This window comes from Camelina sativa, chromosome 16 (genome assembly GCF_030686135.1).
Source record: "Camelina sativa cultivar CO46 ecotype springtype chromosome 16, ASM3068613v1".
Taxonomy (NCBI): domain Eukaryota; kingdom Viridiplantae; phylum Streptophyta; class Magnoliopsida; order Brassicales; family Brassicaceae; genus Camelina; species Camelina sativa.
Window position 1 is genome coordinate 5,373,675 of NC_141895.1, and position 15,323 is coordinate 5,388,997.

Sequence of the window (15,323 nt, forward strand, 5' to 3'; positions counted from 1 at the left end):
GTTGGATTGTGAAACGAATCAATTTATAAGGATAAATCTGGATTTAAGATCAAAACAGTATGAACTCCATAGAGAATACAATTGTTTTATTTCATAAAATCAGTTGCTTTCAATGTCCATGGACCCAAATAGTTCCCTCTGCCTCTTAAGCTCTTCTGCAGCCTTCTTCTCCTTACGCTCTTGTTCAGCCTTATACTCAGTAACAGCCTTGTCAAAAACGCTTCTCACATGTCTGTTCATTTGCATGAGCTCTTGACATGCATCTTTGAAAACTTCCTTCGCTGGATCGCCTATAAAAAATCACAAAGCCAACAAGTATTTCTTTCTTAGACACAGACAAAAAAAAGTTCCTGATAGAGTGAGTAACATGACCTTTGAGAACAGGGCTTTGAAAACAGTTACCTGTAGTCTGGACCCGGATATTGACCTTTTCAAGGGAAGGATGCGGGATGGTGTATGCACCCACGGTTACTCTCGGACTACAGAATTATACAACAGCAATGGTTAGTGACATAATCATTCATTTACAGACAAAGCAAACAATGCAAGATGAAACCGCATAATCAACTCCAACAACCTCATTGATAAGATGATGGAGGTTAAATAGCAATTAAAGACCTTATTTCATAATCCTTTGATACTCAAAATCAAGTTCACAATCACAGCATTACAAGCACACACATTGGTTCAATTACTATTAAACCCAATCTCAAACTGACAATTCACCCGATTACTTCAAAACAACTCATAACAAATTAGCAGCCTTAGGGTACAAACTCAATTCTTAATGAGAGAAACTATGATCTCAATAGTAAGCATTAGAGAGTCATGAACTTAAAATTGTGAGCTCATAAAGCCAAAGCCTTTATCCGTGAAAGGTAACATAACAGATTCAGAGGGATTTTAAGAGGAAGATACTAACTCTTGGTTTAGCACGAATCGAACAGCGTTAGCAAGTGTGTGATCTTCTTCCCCTAAAGTAAACGTAGCATGGCTATTATCCTTGAACGAACCGTGCTCCATATCTCTCTCTCTCAGCTTCTTTTGCTACCAAAATTTCTCTGGGAAACTCAAATATCAAAATCCGCCACCAACTAAAAAAAACAATCAAAGAGAACGAATTCAATTGAAATCTTTGAATAATTAAACAAACCCACAAATAAAAATTCAAAATTGAAGTAAATTTCTCCACAAAGAGTAAGATAGAAGAGACCTGCGATAGAAATTTGCTAAAACCCTAAAAAAAGCTCCATTGGGGAAAGTAACTCGGCGTCTTTTAGTCGTAGAGAAGCTTAGCGTAATTACATATATGCCCTTCTTCTGATGACGTCGTTTTATGTCTCTTAAACCCTAATTCGGGCTGTCTAGTCTAGGAAAAAAAAAAAAGAGAGAAGCCTTTGTTGTTCGTTAACCTCTCTCTTCTTCACACAATCTCTTCCCATTTGAGAAAGTAGGGATCTTTGATTTTCAAATTCAAGTCTTGATTTATAAAGTTTCGATTTTTACGAATCTTTAATCTGTTTTTTTTTTCAGGTAAACAATGGCTGCTCCTACTCCTAGTCCTATTCCCGTCGGCGTTACTAAGGAACAGGTTCGGTTTTGTTCTCGTCCTTTGTTGTTAATATATCTTAAAGCTCCGATCTTTGATTTAATTAGACAGTGGAGCTTAAGTTTTTAGCTGTCTCTATGATTGACATATTGCAATGCTTAGGGGTTGAATTGTATCTTCTTGATTTAGATCTTTAAGCCCATTTATTGTACAAAGTAGATTTGGATTGGTGTTCTCAAGTTTCTCATTTTGATTTTGTTCTCTTGGATTGAATCAGGCGTTTACTATGGCACAAACGGAGATGGAGTATCGGGTGGAACTCTTTAACAAGTACTGAATTAAGACCCCCCAATTTGTTATTTTTTTCGTTATGAAATTCGATTGTCTAGTATAAAGATTTGAGATTGATGCCGTCACATTTTGATTGGTAATCTGATACTAGGTTGAGTTTGTTTTGATCACATTGTGTGGGATAGCTCTTTTATGATCATAGCAAGAGGAGAAATAAGTTTGTTAGTTTGTGACTGCTTTCATGCCGAACACCGTTATAATGCCTGAATTGGTTTTCTTATAATCTATAAGTTTTCCTTTAGAAATTCTCGATTTAGGTAGACATGTGTTCTGCTATTATGTAGAGGGTTAAACTTTGATAACCTTGACTTGGGTGGTGTTCTGTTAATTTACTATGTCCTGTTTCATTTGTTGAGATAGCAAGTTCATGGTGACCGATCTCCTGTGATTCCTTGGGTTAATAATTATGTCAAACGTCGCTGTCTTTTTATATATTTCCTTCTGATAGGCCTTGTTCTTTGATGCAGGCTTGCTCAAACATGCTTTAATAAATGTGTGGATAAAAGGTAAAAAAAGCCTTTTCTCTTTTTGATGTTCTCTAATGATCTCTTAGTTCTTGTCTGCATGGTTGGGGGACCTTTTAAGCTGAGATTGTTTAAAATCGATCTGATTCCCAGGTACAAGGAAGCTGAGTTAAACATGGGTGAGAATAGTTGCATTGACCGTTGTGTTTCTAAGTACTGGCAGGTAAAGCTCTTGTCTTGGTTAAAGTTAAACTAGCAATGAACGATTCATACTTCAAATCTTCTCTTGGTTGAACACAATTATTCAAAATTTATACTGATGGTTGTCTTCATATAATCGTTTTCAGGTAAATGGAATGGTTGGACAGCTTCTAAGTGCTGGCAAGCCTCCGATGTAATTCAGTTTAAAGACAATTATTATAGACCAAACGATCATGGAGGGAACAAAACTCTGTTTTTTGTTTTTATAAAGCTTTAAGGCAATCTTGTTTTTATTGTCAAGGGAGTCGCATTACATTTTTGGCGCTGATTTGGACAAATTATGCAAATTCTCTGTGAACCCATTATTCTAAAGGGATGAAATGAAATAACAAAAATTTATGAATGAGTTATATAATTTGTATTTGCACTTTGAACAACGAAAAGAGATCTGTGTATCCTATATAGCTTGAAACTGGGAAATTTCTATCAGTTTATGACTAACATGCAAGCAACCAGCATAGTTTCTAACTAAGATTCTGCTCTGAGGTTGGAGAGAATATCAATGATCATCTGCTACGATGTTCTCGTTTAGAAGTCTCTGATGATCCTCTTTGCTCCTGTTCTTAGTGTCCTTTGTACTTAGTGGAAGTAAAGGCGTCTGAGAAGGTCCACTAGAACGCTCAGCCATTTCTGCAATAAGATGTACGTCCACAGTTACTTCAAATATGGACAAACTGACCATATCGTATGTCGGGTTTCTAACACTGTTACTGGCAAATAGCAGAGACTAAACTAAGAAATGGTCTGGAAATCTGGAATAGCTACGACATTTATTCAGTCACTGTAATATGTAACAAATAGCTTTTGGGAAAATGATCGAGTTCTTGAAGAATACCTGGAAGTTTGCTGTCAACGTAGAACATCACAAGGTTCACAGTATACCTGCAGACGAAATCGTTAAAAATGTGGAGATAATTTAGGAGATTCAGTTTTGCTAAAAATGATATTTGTTTTCTTCTATTTTGTTCTGACCATGCAACAACAATGTCAACTGTGTAATGTTTCCTTGATGCTATAATCAATAGGCTTTGTACAACTGCCATAAGCCAAGCCAAATGCTTGATCCACCTGGGAATTCACATACATGAGATGCAAAAATCTAGTGAAAAAGGATGAACTTTTGTAGAATGATTTATATGAAACAGTACCTTCGTGTGCCGTATCTTTGATATGTGCGTACAAAGACTAAGGTGAATATCGTATGTGATGAAAATATTAGGTCTCCACAACCATATATCACTCCATCAGGAACTGCATTTTAAAAACAAAACCTTAATCAAATGCCACTTTATGAGTTATTATTATGTACCAACTAAAAAGATGCAATCCAAACTAACAGTTAATCAAGAGTACTTCAAGAACATTCTTTGGAGGCGGAATCTTGGCGAGCTTGGAGCCCTAAACGAGAAATTTGATATACCAGGGGATAAATAAATCAGTACACAGCCAAAAAGTAGCACAAATAAGAAGCCAACGCCTTGAGAATCTTACCTCTCGACAATGATAGTTCGGCCCAGGAAGCTGTGTTGCAAAGAATGTGATGATCCTCAGACTTTGAGAAGCCTGAAAACATATGAAAGCTTAAACACCTCTGACAAAACTAAACTAGAAACAGATTGTATCTTCTGTGTATGTATATAAAGAAGAATCAATGTAGTGGAAATGCAACTTACTGCTAAATAAACAAAAACTCTGCACCATATCAAAACTGTACAAATCTTTTTACTGTGGGAAACAAAAGGATGAAAAGTCCACTGCAATCAAGGTATTGGGACCATTAATCCATTACAGCGAGTTGAAGTTAAAAAAAAAAGGAAACAGATACATTAGAGTTAAAAACTTACCAAGATAAACGATCCAAAGATAGTGACAAACACAGTTTCACTGACAAAGGCTTTGTCTTGCCCAAGCGCCTGGGAAGAACACATATCATTTACCAAACAAATCAGAGAGAGCTATGTTACAGAACAAAAAAAAAATGAAAACAAGCATACTAACTGGAAGAATAAAGAAACCAGCATCTTGAAGCGTTGGACCAGGTCGGTGTAAGTAGTGAACTCCATGAGCAGCAAGTCCATGAATGTACTGATTTGAGAAGGACCAAACAAAACAACAATGTAAATAGGATTTGATATACTGAACTAGTCTTAAAGCTCCCACATTTAAGCAATTACTGAAACAAAAACCAGCAACTAGTTGATCTATCAAAACTTAGCTTTAATATCATATCACCAACAACATTGCAAGACTATTATAATCAAAGACTGTAATCTGAAAACAAAGCATGGCTAATGAAATTTTCCAGCTCGAGAGAGACCTAGAACAACATTAAAATCAGTAAATTAGGTGGATGAAGGGTAGGGGGGGAGCTATGGAACCTGAAATACAAGTCCAGCGAGAACAAGCTTCCATTTTTCTGCAAGAAGAGAAGCTTCTAACGTCGCTTCTGAGTAAATTCGTCTCCATAGCTTCACAAATACACACACGCACAAACCATTGACGCTTAAACTAAACAATGTCAAAAACAAAGAGACGACAAAGGCAGGAAAAAAATGAAAAACCTTAGGAGCCTCGCGATCAACGTAAAGGGGCATGTTTAAGATTGAGGATGAACATTAATCTTTGCAGCAAAGAAACAGAACCTTCGATCCAGCAGATTGAGGATGAATATTAAATGCAAGTGCTTCTTCTATAGAAACAGAACCTCGATCCAGCAAATTATTCCTAATCAACAACAATTTTTCAATAAGGAATCGATTTCAAATGGACTCTTCTTTTTGTGTATGTTGTCGGAGAAAAATGACTCAGCTTTTTGTGCAATTTACGCAAAAAAAAAAAAAAAAAAAAAAAAAAAAAAAAAAAAGGCAAAAACTTTTTTTGTTGTGCCAATTCTCAATTCTGTAACCGCTCGATTAGTTCTCCTCAAATAGTATTTTAAACATATATATTTAAAGGCAGAATTAGTACAACAGGTGCTGTGGTGTAGTGGTTATCACGTTTGCCTTACACGCAAAAGGTCTCCAGTTCGATCCTGGGCAGCACCATCATTTTTGTTCTTTACCACTTTGTTTACTTTTGATTGTTTAGTTTACGTTTCTTTATTCTTCTTATATATCTTTTGTAACAGTCGGCTTCAGATTTGTTATCACAACCGCTCTCTTAAAATTACTCGCACTAAACACACATGTACAGCCACCATTAACCATCAAGTACATCACAATATCAACGAAAAATATAAAATTGTAACTGAGGATCTCATAGCAGAATCACAGGTATTCTTCAAAAATGAACAAACTGACCAAATCACATGTGTCGAGTCTATTACTGTCACATAGCAGAGACTATACTATGAAATGATCTGATCTCCAGTTACAGTTTGGCACACAAATTGTTAAAGCAGTCTCAAGTTTTTGAATGTGACTATTGCAGAGAAACAATCTGGTATGCTTAATCATTTGGGAGAATGATTGAGTTCTTGAAGAATACCTGGAAGTCTGCTGTCAACGTAGAACATTACAAGGTTCACAGTATACCTGCAGAAGAAATTGTTAAGATAATTTAAGAAAAAAACTGATATTTAATTTCATCTTTTTTATTCTGACCATGCAACAACAATGTCAACTGTGTAATGTTTCTTTGATGCTATAGTCAATAGGCTTTGTACAACTGCCATCAGCCAAGCCAAATGCTTGATCCACCTGGGAATTTTACATACATGAGATGTAAAAAATCTTGTTACAAAGGATGAAACTTTTGTAGAATGATTTATATGAAACAGTACCTTCCTGTGCCGTATCTTTGATATGTGCGTACAAAGACTAAAGTGAATATCGTCTGTGATGAAAATATTAGATCTCCACAACCATATATCACTCCATCAGGAACTGCATTTTGAACACAATCCTTAATCAAATGCCACTTTATGACTTAATTCTGTACCAACTAAAAATTTGCATAAAGATGTAATCCAAACTAACATTTAATCAAGAGTACTTCAAGAACATTCTTTGGATGCGGAATCTTGGCGAGCTTGGAGCCCTAATAGAGAAATTTGATATACCAGTGGAGAAATAAATCAGTACACAGCCAAAAAAGAAGTCACAACTAAAAAATCAACGCCTTGAGAATCTTACCTCTCGACAATGATAATTCGGCCCAGGAAGCTGTGTTGCAAAGAATGTAATGATCCTCAGACTTTGAGAAGCCTGAAAACATATGAAAGCTTAAAACACCTCTGACAAAACTAAACTAAAAACAGATTGTATCTTATGCGTATGTATAAATAGAAGAATCAATGTAGTGGGAATGCAACTCACTGCTAAATCAACAAAAACTCTGCACCATATCAAAACTGTACAAATCTTTTTACTCTGGGAAACAAAAGGATGAAAAGTCCACTGCAATCAAGGTATTAGAACCATTAATCCATTACAGCGAGTTGAAGGAAAAAAAAAAGAATAGTGACAAATACAGTTTCACTTACAAAGGCTTTGTCTTGCCCAAGCGCCCAGGAAGAACACATATCATTTACCAAAACAAATCAGAGCTATGATACAGAACAAAACATTGATAAGAAAAAAGTTAAAGCAAGCATACTAACTGGAAGAATAAAAAAGGTCGGTGTCAGTAGTGAACTCCATGAGCAGCCAGTCCATGAATGTACTGATTTGAGAGGGACAAAACAAAACGATGTAAATAGGATTTTATATACTGAACTAGTCTTATAGCTCCCACATTTAAGCAAATTACTGAAAGAAAAACCAGCATAACTACTAGTCTTAAAGCTCCCACATTTAATCATATCACCAAAAAAGCTAAAACAACATTGAAAGACTATAATCTGAACACAGAGCCGTGGATGATGACATTTTTCCGAGGTCAGAGAGAGACCCAAAACAACATTATAAGCCATAATATTAGGTGGATGAAGGAAGGGAAGGGGGGAGCTATAGAACCTGAAATGCAAGTCCAGCAAGAACAAGCTTCCATTTTTCTGCAAGGAGAGAAGCTTCTAATGTCGCTTCTGAGTAAATTCGTCTCCATAGCTTCACACAAACCATCGTTTCAATGAATGCAAAATCAAGTTTCAATGAATGCAAAATCAAAATTTTTCCATATAATGAGATATATACAAGCGTTACAGGTAGAAACAACAACTTAACATGTTACTACAATGTGCATAAACATTTCTTTTGTGTAGCAAAAATACAATTAGACAATTGCTTCACAACAACTTCAGCGAATACGGTTCACATGAGAAAATGCCTCAGGTACTACTACTTTTTTTGGAGCAGCTTTTTTGGCAACCTCTGGTACTCCAAAGACATTCCAAAACATCAGTCTCTCATCTGCTCCTGCAGAAGCTACGGTACAACCATTCGAACTCAGGGCCGTATATAGAACTCGTGATGTGTGCCCATTGAGCTCAGCCATTTTCACCATAGATGGGTACTTCCAAAGTGTAAGCTGGTTTTGAGTAAACCCATGTGAGCTAAGCAACTCTCTTTCCTTGTTGCTCCATAACAAAGAAGAAACTTGAGAGCCAGTTTCCACCGTGTTCAAGCAAGCTCCTGTCCTAGTATTCCAGAACTTTATTCTCCCATCTCTCCCACCGCCACCAGTTGCAAGCAAACTCGTTTGGAAAGGGCACCACTCAAGAGCTTTAACTGCAGATGTGTGCTCTACAAGCCTATGCAGCCGCTGAGAGCTACTAGAACGGTCCCATATATTAACCGCATTGTCGTTGCCACCACTGGCTAAGTTCTGTCCAGATCCTGACCACTTCAACCCACAAACTTCTAAAGTGTGACCCCTGTACGTATTGACAACGTGTGAACTAACGCGTACGTCGTTGTTGATGATCTTCCCATCCGCTCCTCCCGTTGTCAAGATGTGATCGTTCCATGCCAACGATCCTACTCTAGACTCGTGACCACACTCCAACGTTCTCACTCTACGACAATCAGCACAATCCCATAACTGGACTTGAGAGCTGTTAAGCCCAACAGCAAGACAACGACCATCTGCTGCCCAGTTGATACTAGTGACAGGTCCCGTATCTTCATCAACAGTGACAATCTCAGTAGTAGAACCCTTAGAAGCATCCCAGAGAAAAACAGTATGATGCAATGCTATGGCTAGAACGTTATCACTGCCCCAGTCAAGCAGGTTGAGATAAAAGTCATCGGCCTACAGAGACAATGAAACGTTAAGTAAAAATTGGATTGATAGAGAGAAAAGAGAGAGCCAGAGAGAGGTGATTTGATGAGGACTGAGAGGAGAGAAGTGATTAAGACTACAGATAGAAGAAGAAGGAAAGTCACGGCAATCGATATTTCTATACATACACTTTAAAGCCTTACTTTAAAAAAAGAAAAAAAATTGGTCGGTTATTTCCGGTTTAGATTTGTTTGAAATTTAATTGTGGTTTAATTCGGTTTGCGTATCACTTGTTGTTGGTTTGATCCCCTCTGTTTCCCAGTTAGTCATCTTCTTCGTCTCGTGTTCGAGAGAGACTGACGAAATCAAATTCAGGAATACTGAGAGATCATGAATGAGGCTGATGGGTGGGAGGGAACGTTCTGATTTCCCAATCAATCATATGCGAGTCTTGTCTCGGTGACAATCCTGTACCGATTTAATTCGGTTTACGTATCAATTGTTGTTGGTTTGATTCCCTCTTGTTTCCCAGTCATCATCGGCGAGTCTGAAGGAGATCATGAATGAGGCTGATGGGTGGGAACGTTATGATTTCCCAATCATATGCGAGTCACTGTCTGGGTGACAATCCTTACGTTCGAATGGTAAAACTCTTCAACTTCCAGTCTCCTTTTTCTTCTTTATCCATTGTTAAGGTCGTACTCGTTTTATGATTTTTTTAAATGTTTCTCTGAGTGTTGGAGCCGCAATTTTAGTGATTTCTGATTTTAGGGTTTAGGAAATTTAGGGGGAAAGTCTAAACCTTTGGTTACAAGAAGACTGAAGTTTGTCAGACATGCTGCAAGCTGAATAATGTGTGTCAAGTCTGTCTCTTGGATCTTGAGACACGGCGCTCAGTACTCATGATTCTATCCCAAATACTGTTACTATGGGTTAGCAAACTACTGGCTTTCAATTTTTTCTATTATATTTGAGTATGATAACGTTGACTTACCTATTGATTTGGTATTTCCTATTGGCTAGTTATAATCCTGATTTTGGATCTGTTCTCTCATCTTATTCATCAGAACTTAGTAACAGGCTAGTTGTCAACGGCCAGAGGCTAAAACTCACATGGGGTAGACCTCAGCTTCCCAAAACTGATCAAGATGGTTCCAACCAACAGGGCAGTGTAGCTCATAGTGGTTTACTCCCTCGAGCAGTTATATCTCACCAGCAAAATCAACTCCACCACCACAACCTCCTCATCAAGACAGACCCTTTTACCCATCAATGGACCCTCAGAGAATGGGTGCAGTCATTTCATCCCAAGAGAAGCTTCTTCGTCTTCTTACCGATGCAGCAACATGGCCATTATCCTCACCAGCAATACCCGCCACCACAATATGGAGGATACATGCAACCACCTTACCAGCATGGCCCGCCACAACAAGCTCCTCTCTGTTCCACCAGCTGACTATGTCTGCAGCAATCTTCTGATGTTGCTGTTCCTACTGGTTCGTTTCAATAGAAACCACTCTGTTAACTTTTAGTGCGGCTTTCTGGCTATATCTGCAACTGTTTTTGTCATTTACCACTCTGTTAATATTCGATTTTTCTTTTAATTTTTTAAAATAATCATATGAAAAATTAAGAGTAAAATTCTTTGAACTGGTTTTGGAGAAATTTTCTATATAAATAATTACCTGAATTTTTGTTTTATAACCAAAAGACGTGAAAATAAAAAGTAAGCAAAATGAACACATTTTTAGTAAATTATGATACTCTCTGTACAGTATAACGAGACCATTTTTTGGCACTGCTCTGTATAACGAGACTTAAATATTTTATACAAATTATCTTTTTGGAACAAAAGAAAATGTTATAACATTTTTTAAAAATGAAGTTTTTGAATGCGTGCAATGAGTGTGATATATATATTTCGTGAATTGACAATTTGGTTTCCTTAATATAAATACTATACACAACAACAACATCATTTTAGAAAGAAAAAGAATTGAATTAGTCTCATCACTTTCAGTTAATTCGTTGCTGCTATAACGTCACACGGCGATGGTTGTAATCTCTGAACTTTCCGGCGGCTCCAATGGCGGAGATCCATACAAGAATCCTCAAGAAGTAGAAGTGAATCTTGCTCCGATTCCTCCTCGACAAATCCCAGAGTTACTCATCGCAAGAACCGTCGCACTCGTCCGGAGATGTCATTACCCGAGGCTATCTCTCATCTCCAGAGCCTTCCGTTGCGTCATCTCTTCGCCGGGACTCTACCAAAGGCGCTTGCAACTCGGCCTCACTGAACCGGTTCTTTGCGCTTCGATCCGATTCCCTCCTGTTAGTTACAAGCCGAGCTGGTACATTCTCACTTGCAACGTTCCAAGAATGATCAAAATAACTTCGCTTCCTCCTATGAATCCTGGATCTTCTGTGGTCTCAATTGGATACAAGATGTATGTGATCGGTGGTTGGATCGGGTTAGATCACCCTGTATCGTCCGTGTTTGTCATCGACTGTAGATTCCACACGTGTGACTATCTCCCGAGTATTCGCAGGGCTCGCTACCGTGCAGCCGCCGGAGTCATTGACAGAAAGATTTATGTCATCGGAGGTTGCGAGGAGAAGCGTCATGCATATGATGGTTGGATCGAAATGTTCGATGTAGATAAAGCCCATAATGTTGAACATTTATTTATACCCGAGGTCCACAATGTTAAAATTAAAAACCTCCTATTATATTAGACGAAATAGAGATGAGGGACGTAATTTTTTTTTTTTGGTAATGATGAGGGAGGTAATTTTAAATATGATGCAAAACATCTAATTTGGTTTAAGAGAATCATTAATGTAAACCAAAACCAAATATAGTATAGTTTGGTAGAATTATAATTGGACAATTATTGGGTTCACCTCTAAGGGTTAACTTTTTTTTTTTTTTCAACAAAAATGAATTATATTAACGAATCAGAAAAGTCATTACACAAATGTTTTGATAACCAAAAGGATGGTGAGAAACATCCTGAGTAGAAAATATTAGAGTTACAACCATATTTAGCTAAATAATGAGCAACATAGTTGCAGTTTCTTGGTGAATAAACAACATAGCATGATGGAAAGCATGAAATCCAGTAATCAATATCTTGAACGATTCCGATAATAGATATATCAAATAAATTTTTATGAATGATCTTAGTAAGAGTTTCATTATCTCCTTCAAATACGACATTGGTTAAGTCTCTAATCCATGTTTGTTGAAGTGCTGCCAGGAGTGCTTTTGCTTCCGCCTCTAATGGAGGACTGTGCCTGATCCAGCCCACTACAATTCTAATTTGCCAGGAGGAGAGTTTTTGACATCTGTGGTGATGCAGAATAGGATTTACATTATGGATGCTCTCTGTGTTTTGGTCTACGAACCAAGACAAGGTACATGGCAGTCCTGCGTTCATGGATCATCTAAGCTGATGAATTTTTGGAGCAACCCGTCTTGTGTGATTGAGGATCTCTTGTATAGCATTTGTGTTCTTAAACATCCAGTAGTGGTATTTGATCCAGTTGAAATGGTTTGGAGTCATGTGAAGGGTTTAGATGGTTTACCTGACCTCAGAAACTCTGTGTGTCAAATGGCGAATGTGGGTGGGAAGCTGATGGTTTTGGGCAATTCAAACACCACGTACAATGATATTTGGTGCATAGAGATCACGTTAGAAAGACGTGAAGGAGGTGAGATTTGGGGGAAGGTCGATTCAAAGGCGACTGTGCTTATCTCCGCGACCTCGCCTTCTATTAATCTTTGCTGCTCTGTTACGGTTTGATGATCTATGGGATGGTTTCTTGCGGTTCAAGGTATGTTTCTCTTTTGATGCATGGACTATATTGACAATGATATTATGACATTTTCTGCAACCCCAAGTCTTATTCGGCTTTCATGGATTTGCAGGTGAAGAAGGGTCTTTTTAATACATCTACTGTTGATTTGAGAGCAAAAATGAAGCAAAAAGTGGTGCAGAAGCTGTTTTATCTGACACCGTAAAGTGTAACTCGTCTTCCTACTTAACCTTCGTGCAAAAATGTGATCACTCTTAACAGAATAGGCCTTGTGTAGAGTTGGCCACTCTTTCTCTTTGTACCGAAGTTCTTACGAGACTTCTTAAAATGAAACTTTGGTTTAACTAGTTTCTGCATTTTTTTCTCTTTTGTGGCATATATCATTCTTCAGTTATTAAGTAATCACAATTATGGTCTAGAGATGAAGCAAACACGAAGTGATTTAGTGTCTTTAGGGGTAACTAACTATAATGAAGAAATTCAAAGTCCTCAGCTTAGTTAAAATAAAATAAAAATTTTACCCTCATATTTTACCTTGTAAAGACAAAACTACCTTTATATTTAACTTCTTCTACAAGGCAGATGATAAATATATATACAAATATGTTTAAGAATTAAGAATACAAAGCATTTGAGTACGCCATTTGAAACACAAACTTGTTGAAAATAATAAGGAAACAAACTTTTCTGAAGAAAAAAAAAATCATATGCAAATTTTAAAGTGATTTTTTTTAATCAATTTTTTATTTAAATAAATCTTTATATACATCTCTGTAAAATAGCCAAAATATGAGTAAGTAGAGAAATAACACATTCTGGAAAGTTAATTGTTAATTGATAATGTATTAGAAATTTAGAACAAAAAGGTGATTTATTTACCGTATCATTTTGGCTTCTTTTTATATTTATGATGGACCTTTTTTATTTAAAAAAACGAAGCTTCATAATATGGTTTCATTATAAATACACAAACGTAACTCTTTAGCAAGAAAAATAAACAATACACAGCGTAATAGCTTCTTTCACAAATCGAATTTTAGTCTCCCTTTCAGTTAACTCGTTGCTGCTGAAGACTTCACACGACGATGGCTTCAACCTCTGAAACTTTCGACGACGGTTCTAACGGCGGGGATCCAAACAAGAATCCCGAAGAACTCCACAAGAACCCGCAAGAAGAAGAAGAGAATCAAAACGAGAAACCGATTAAAGAAGAAGAAGAAGAAGTAGAGAATCTTCTTCCCGTTGTTACTCGACACATCCCAGAAGATATCGCCGAAAGCATCCTCTTACTCGTCCCGAGATGTCATTACCCGAAGCTATCTCTCTTCTCCAGAGCCTTTCGTCGCGTCATCTCTTCGCCGAGACTCTACCAAAGGCGCTTGGAACTCGGCCTCACCGAACCTGTTCTTTACGCTTTGATCAAGTTCCCTCTTGTTAGTTTCAACCCGAGCTGGTTCATTCTCAACCGTAACGCTCCAAGAAAGAAGTCTTTACGATTAAGCGAAATCAGTTCAGTTCCTCCCATGAGTGTCATGAAGCCTAAATCTGTTGTGGTTACAATCGGATACGAGATTTATGTGATCGGTGGATGCGATGAACCAGATCAGCCCACATCGAACGTGTTTGTCATCGATTGCAGATTTCACAAGTGTCGCTCGCTCCCGGGAATGCAGAGGGCTCGCAGATCCGCAGCCGCTGGAGTTATCGACAGAAAGATTTACGTGATCGGAGGGTGCGAACAGATAGATGATAATTGGATCGAGATGTTCGATGTAGAGACTGGGACTTGGACTAGTGTTGCTGGTCCATACGAGCACAACTCTAGTATGGAAGGAGGAGCGTTTATGACATATTTGGTGATGCAAGAAAAGATTTACATGTTGGATCCTCAGTGTTGTTTGGCTTATGAACCAAGACAAGGTACATGGCAGTCATGGGGACTCGAAAGTCAATTGAAGAGATATTGGCACCCGTCGTCTTGTGTGGTTGAGGATTTGTTGTGTAGTATTGATCCTTATTCTGTTTCCAGAGATCTAGAACTAATGGTATATGATCCGAATGAGTTGTTTTGGAGACCTGTGAGCGATGTATCTGGTTTGCCTAGGCTCAATTATTATTACTGTCAAATGGCCAACGTTTGTGGGAAGTTGGTGATTTTGGGCAATACTTACAACCGCTTTGGATTTAAAGATGTTTGGTGCATAGAGATCGTCTTAAAAAGACTTGAAGGAGGGGAGATTCAGGGAACGGTATCAAGATCGCATGTGCTTAGATCCATGAACGCGACTTCCATTGATCTTTCTCGCTCTGTTACGTTTTGATGATCTGTGGGATTATTTCTTGCAGTTTAAGGTATGTTGGTCTTTGATGTGCATGGACTATATTGATAATGATATTATGACATGCATTTTCTGTAACCTCAAATCTTAATTAGGCTTTCATGGATTTGCAGGTGAACAAGGATCTTTTATTACATCTACTGTTTTTAGCTACCAGCTTGTTGATATGAGAGCAAATATGAAGCAAAAAGTGGTGCATAAGCTCTTTTATCTGACACCTTAAAGAGTAACTCGTCTTCCTTCTCAACCTTCGTGCAAATATGTGATCACTCTTAACAGAATAGGCCTTGTGTAGAGTTGGCCACTCTTTCTCTTTCTACTGAAGTTCTTACGAGACTTGTTGGAATGCAACTTTGGTTTAACTAGTTTCTGCTTCTTTCT

The 15,323-nt window shown here is 37.7% G+C and overlaps 3 protein-coding genes, 1 long non-coding RNA gene, 1 other non-coding gene and 4 pseudogenes across 8 annotated transcripts; 5 read left to right on the forward strand and 4 right to left on the reverse strand.

The window, feature by feature from the left end:
- Positions 1–22: 22 nt before the first annotated feature.
- Positions 23–1,063, reverse strand: LOC104749927 (uncharacterized). Its single transcript, XM_010471640.2, has 3 exons — positions 923–1,063; positions 403–479; positions 23–290 (listed from the first exon to the last, which is right to left on the reverse strand). The coding sequence occupies exons 1-3, from the start codon at positions 1,021–1,023 to the stop codon at positions 100–102; spliced, it is 369 nt and encodes a 122-aa protein (XP_010469942.1). The 5' UTR covers positions 1,024–1,063; the 3' UTR covers positions 23–99.
- LOC104749928 (mitochondrial import inner membrane translocase subunit TIM10) lies at positions 1,006–2,968 on the forward strand. Its single transcript, XM_010471641.3, has 6 exons — positions 1,006–1,450; positions 1,534–1,591; positions 1,827–1,879; positions 2,368–2,406; positions 2,518–2,587; positions 2,712–2,968. The coding sequence occupies exons 2-6, from the start codon at positions 1,541–1,543 to the stop codon at positions 2,760–2,762; spliced, it is 264 nt and encodes an 87-aa protein (XP_010469943.1). The 5' UTR covers positions 1,006–1,450; positions 1,534–1,540; the 3' UTR covers positions 2,763–2,968.
- LOC104749929 (phosphatidylinositol:ceramide inositolphosphotransferase 3) lies at positions 2,934–5,484 on the reverse strand. 2 transcript variants are annotated; one of them, XM_010471642.3, is made up of 11 exons: positions 5,187–5,484; positions 5,004–5,093; positions 4,624–4,710; positions 4,470–4,538; positions 4,299–4,379; positions 4,117–4,188; positions 3,963–4,023; positions 3,774–3,876; positions 3,598–3,693; positions 3,461–3,507; positions 2,934–3,255 (listed from the first exon to the last, which is right to left on the reverse strand). In XM_010471642.3, the coding sequence occupies exons 1-11, from the start codon at positions 5,217–5,219 to the stop codon at positions 3,125–3,127; spliced, it is 870 nt and encodes a 289-aa protein (XP_010469944.1). In that variant the 5' UTR covers positions 5,220–5,484; the 3' UTR covers positions 2,934–3,124. The 2 variants fall into 2 exon arrangements, with proteins under 2 accessions (XP_010469944.1, XP_010469945.1); XM_010471643.3 differs by lacking the exon at positions 4,299–4,379 and having other exon boundaries at positions 5,187–5,480.
- Positions 5,485–5,596: 112 nt separating this feature from the next.
- TRNAV-UAC (transfer RNA valine (anticodon UAC)) lies at positions 5,597–5,669 on the forward strand. The gene has a single exon. It is a non-coding gene; the product is annotated as a tRNA-Val (tRNA).
- Positions 5,670–6,076: 407 nt separating this feature from the next.
- LOC104753419 (phosphatidylinositol:ceramide inositolphosphotransferase 3-like) lies at positions 6,077–7,685 on the reverse strand (annotated as a pseudogene).
- Positions 7,686–7,785: 100 nt separating this feature from the next.
- LOC147925147 (cell division cycle 20.2, cofactor of APC complex pseudogene) lies at positions 7,786–8,814 on the reverse strand (annotated as a pseudogene).
- A 283-nt stretch (positions 8,815–9,097) lies between these two features.
- LOC104749930 (uncharacterized) lies at positions 9,098–10,425 on the forward strand. 3 transcript variants are annotated; one of them, XR_015583840.1, is made up of 3 exons: positions 9,098–9,428; positions 9,556–9,716; positions 9,852–10,425. It is a non-coding gene; the product is annotated as an uncharacterized LOC104749930 (long non-coding RNA). The 3 variants fall into 3 exon arrangements; XR_015583841.1 differs by having other exon boundaries at positions 9,109–9,428; positions 9,540–9,716; XR_015583842.1 differs by having other exon boundaries at positions 9,109–9,428; positions 9,563–9,716.
- A 384-nt stretch (positions 10,426–10,809) lies between these two features.
- On the forward strand, positions 10,810–12,590 carry LOC104753421 (putative F-box/kelch-repeat protein At2g29780; annotated as a pseudogene).
- Positions 12,591–13,632: 1,042 nt separating this feature from the next.
- Positions 13,633–14,949, forward strand: LOC104753422 (putative F-box/kelch-repeat protein At2g29780 pseudogene; annotated as a pseudogene).
- The last annotated feature ends 374 nt before the right edge of the window (positions 14,950–15,323 follow it).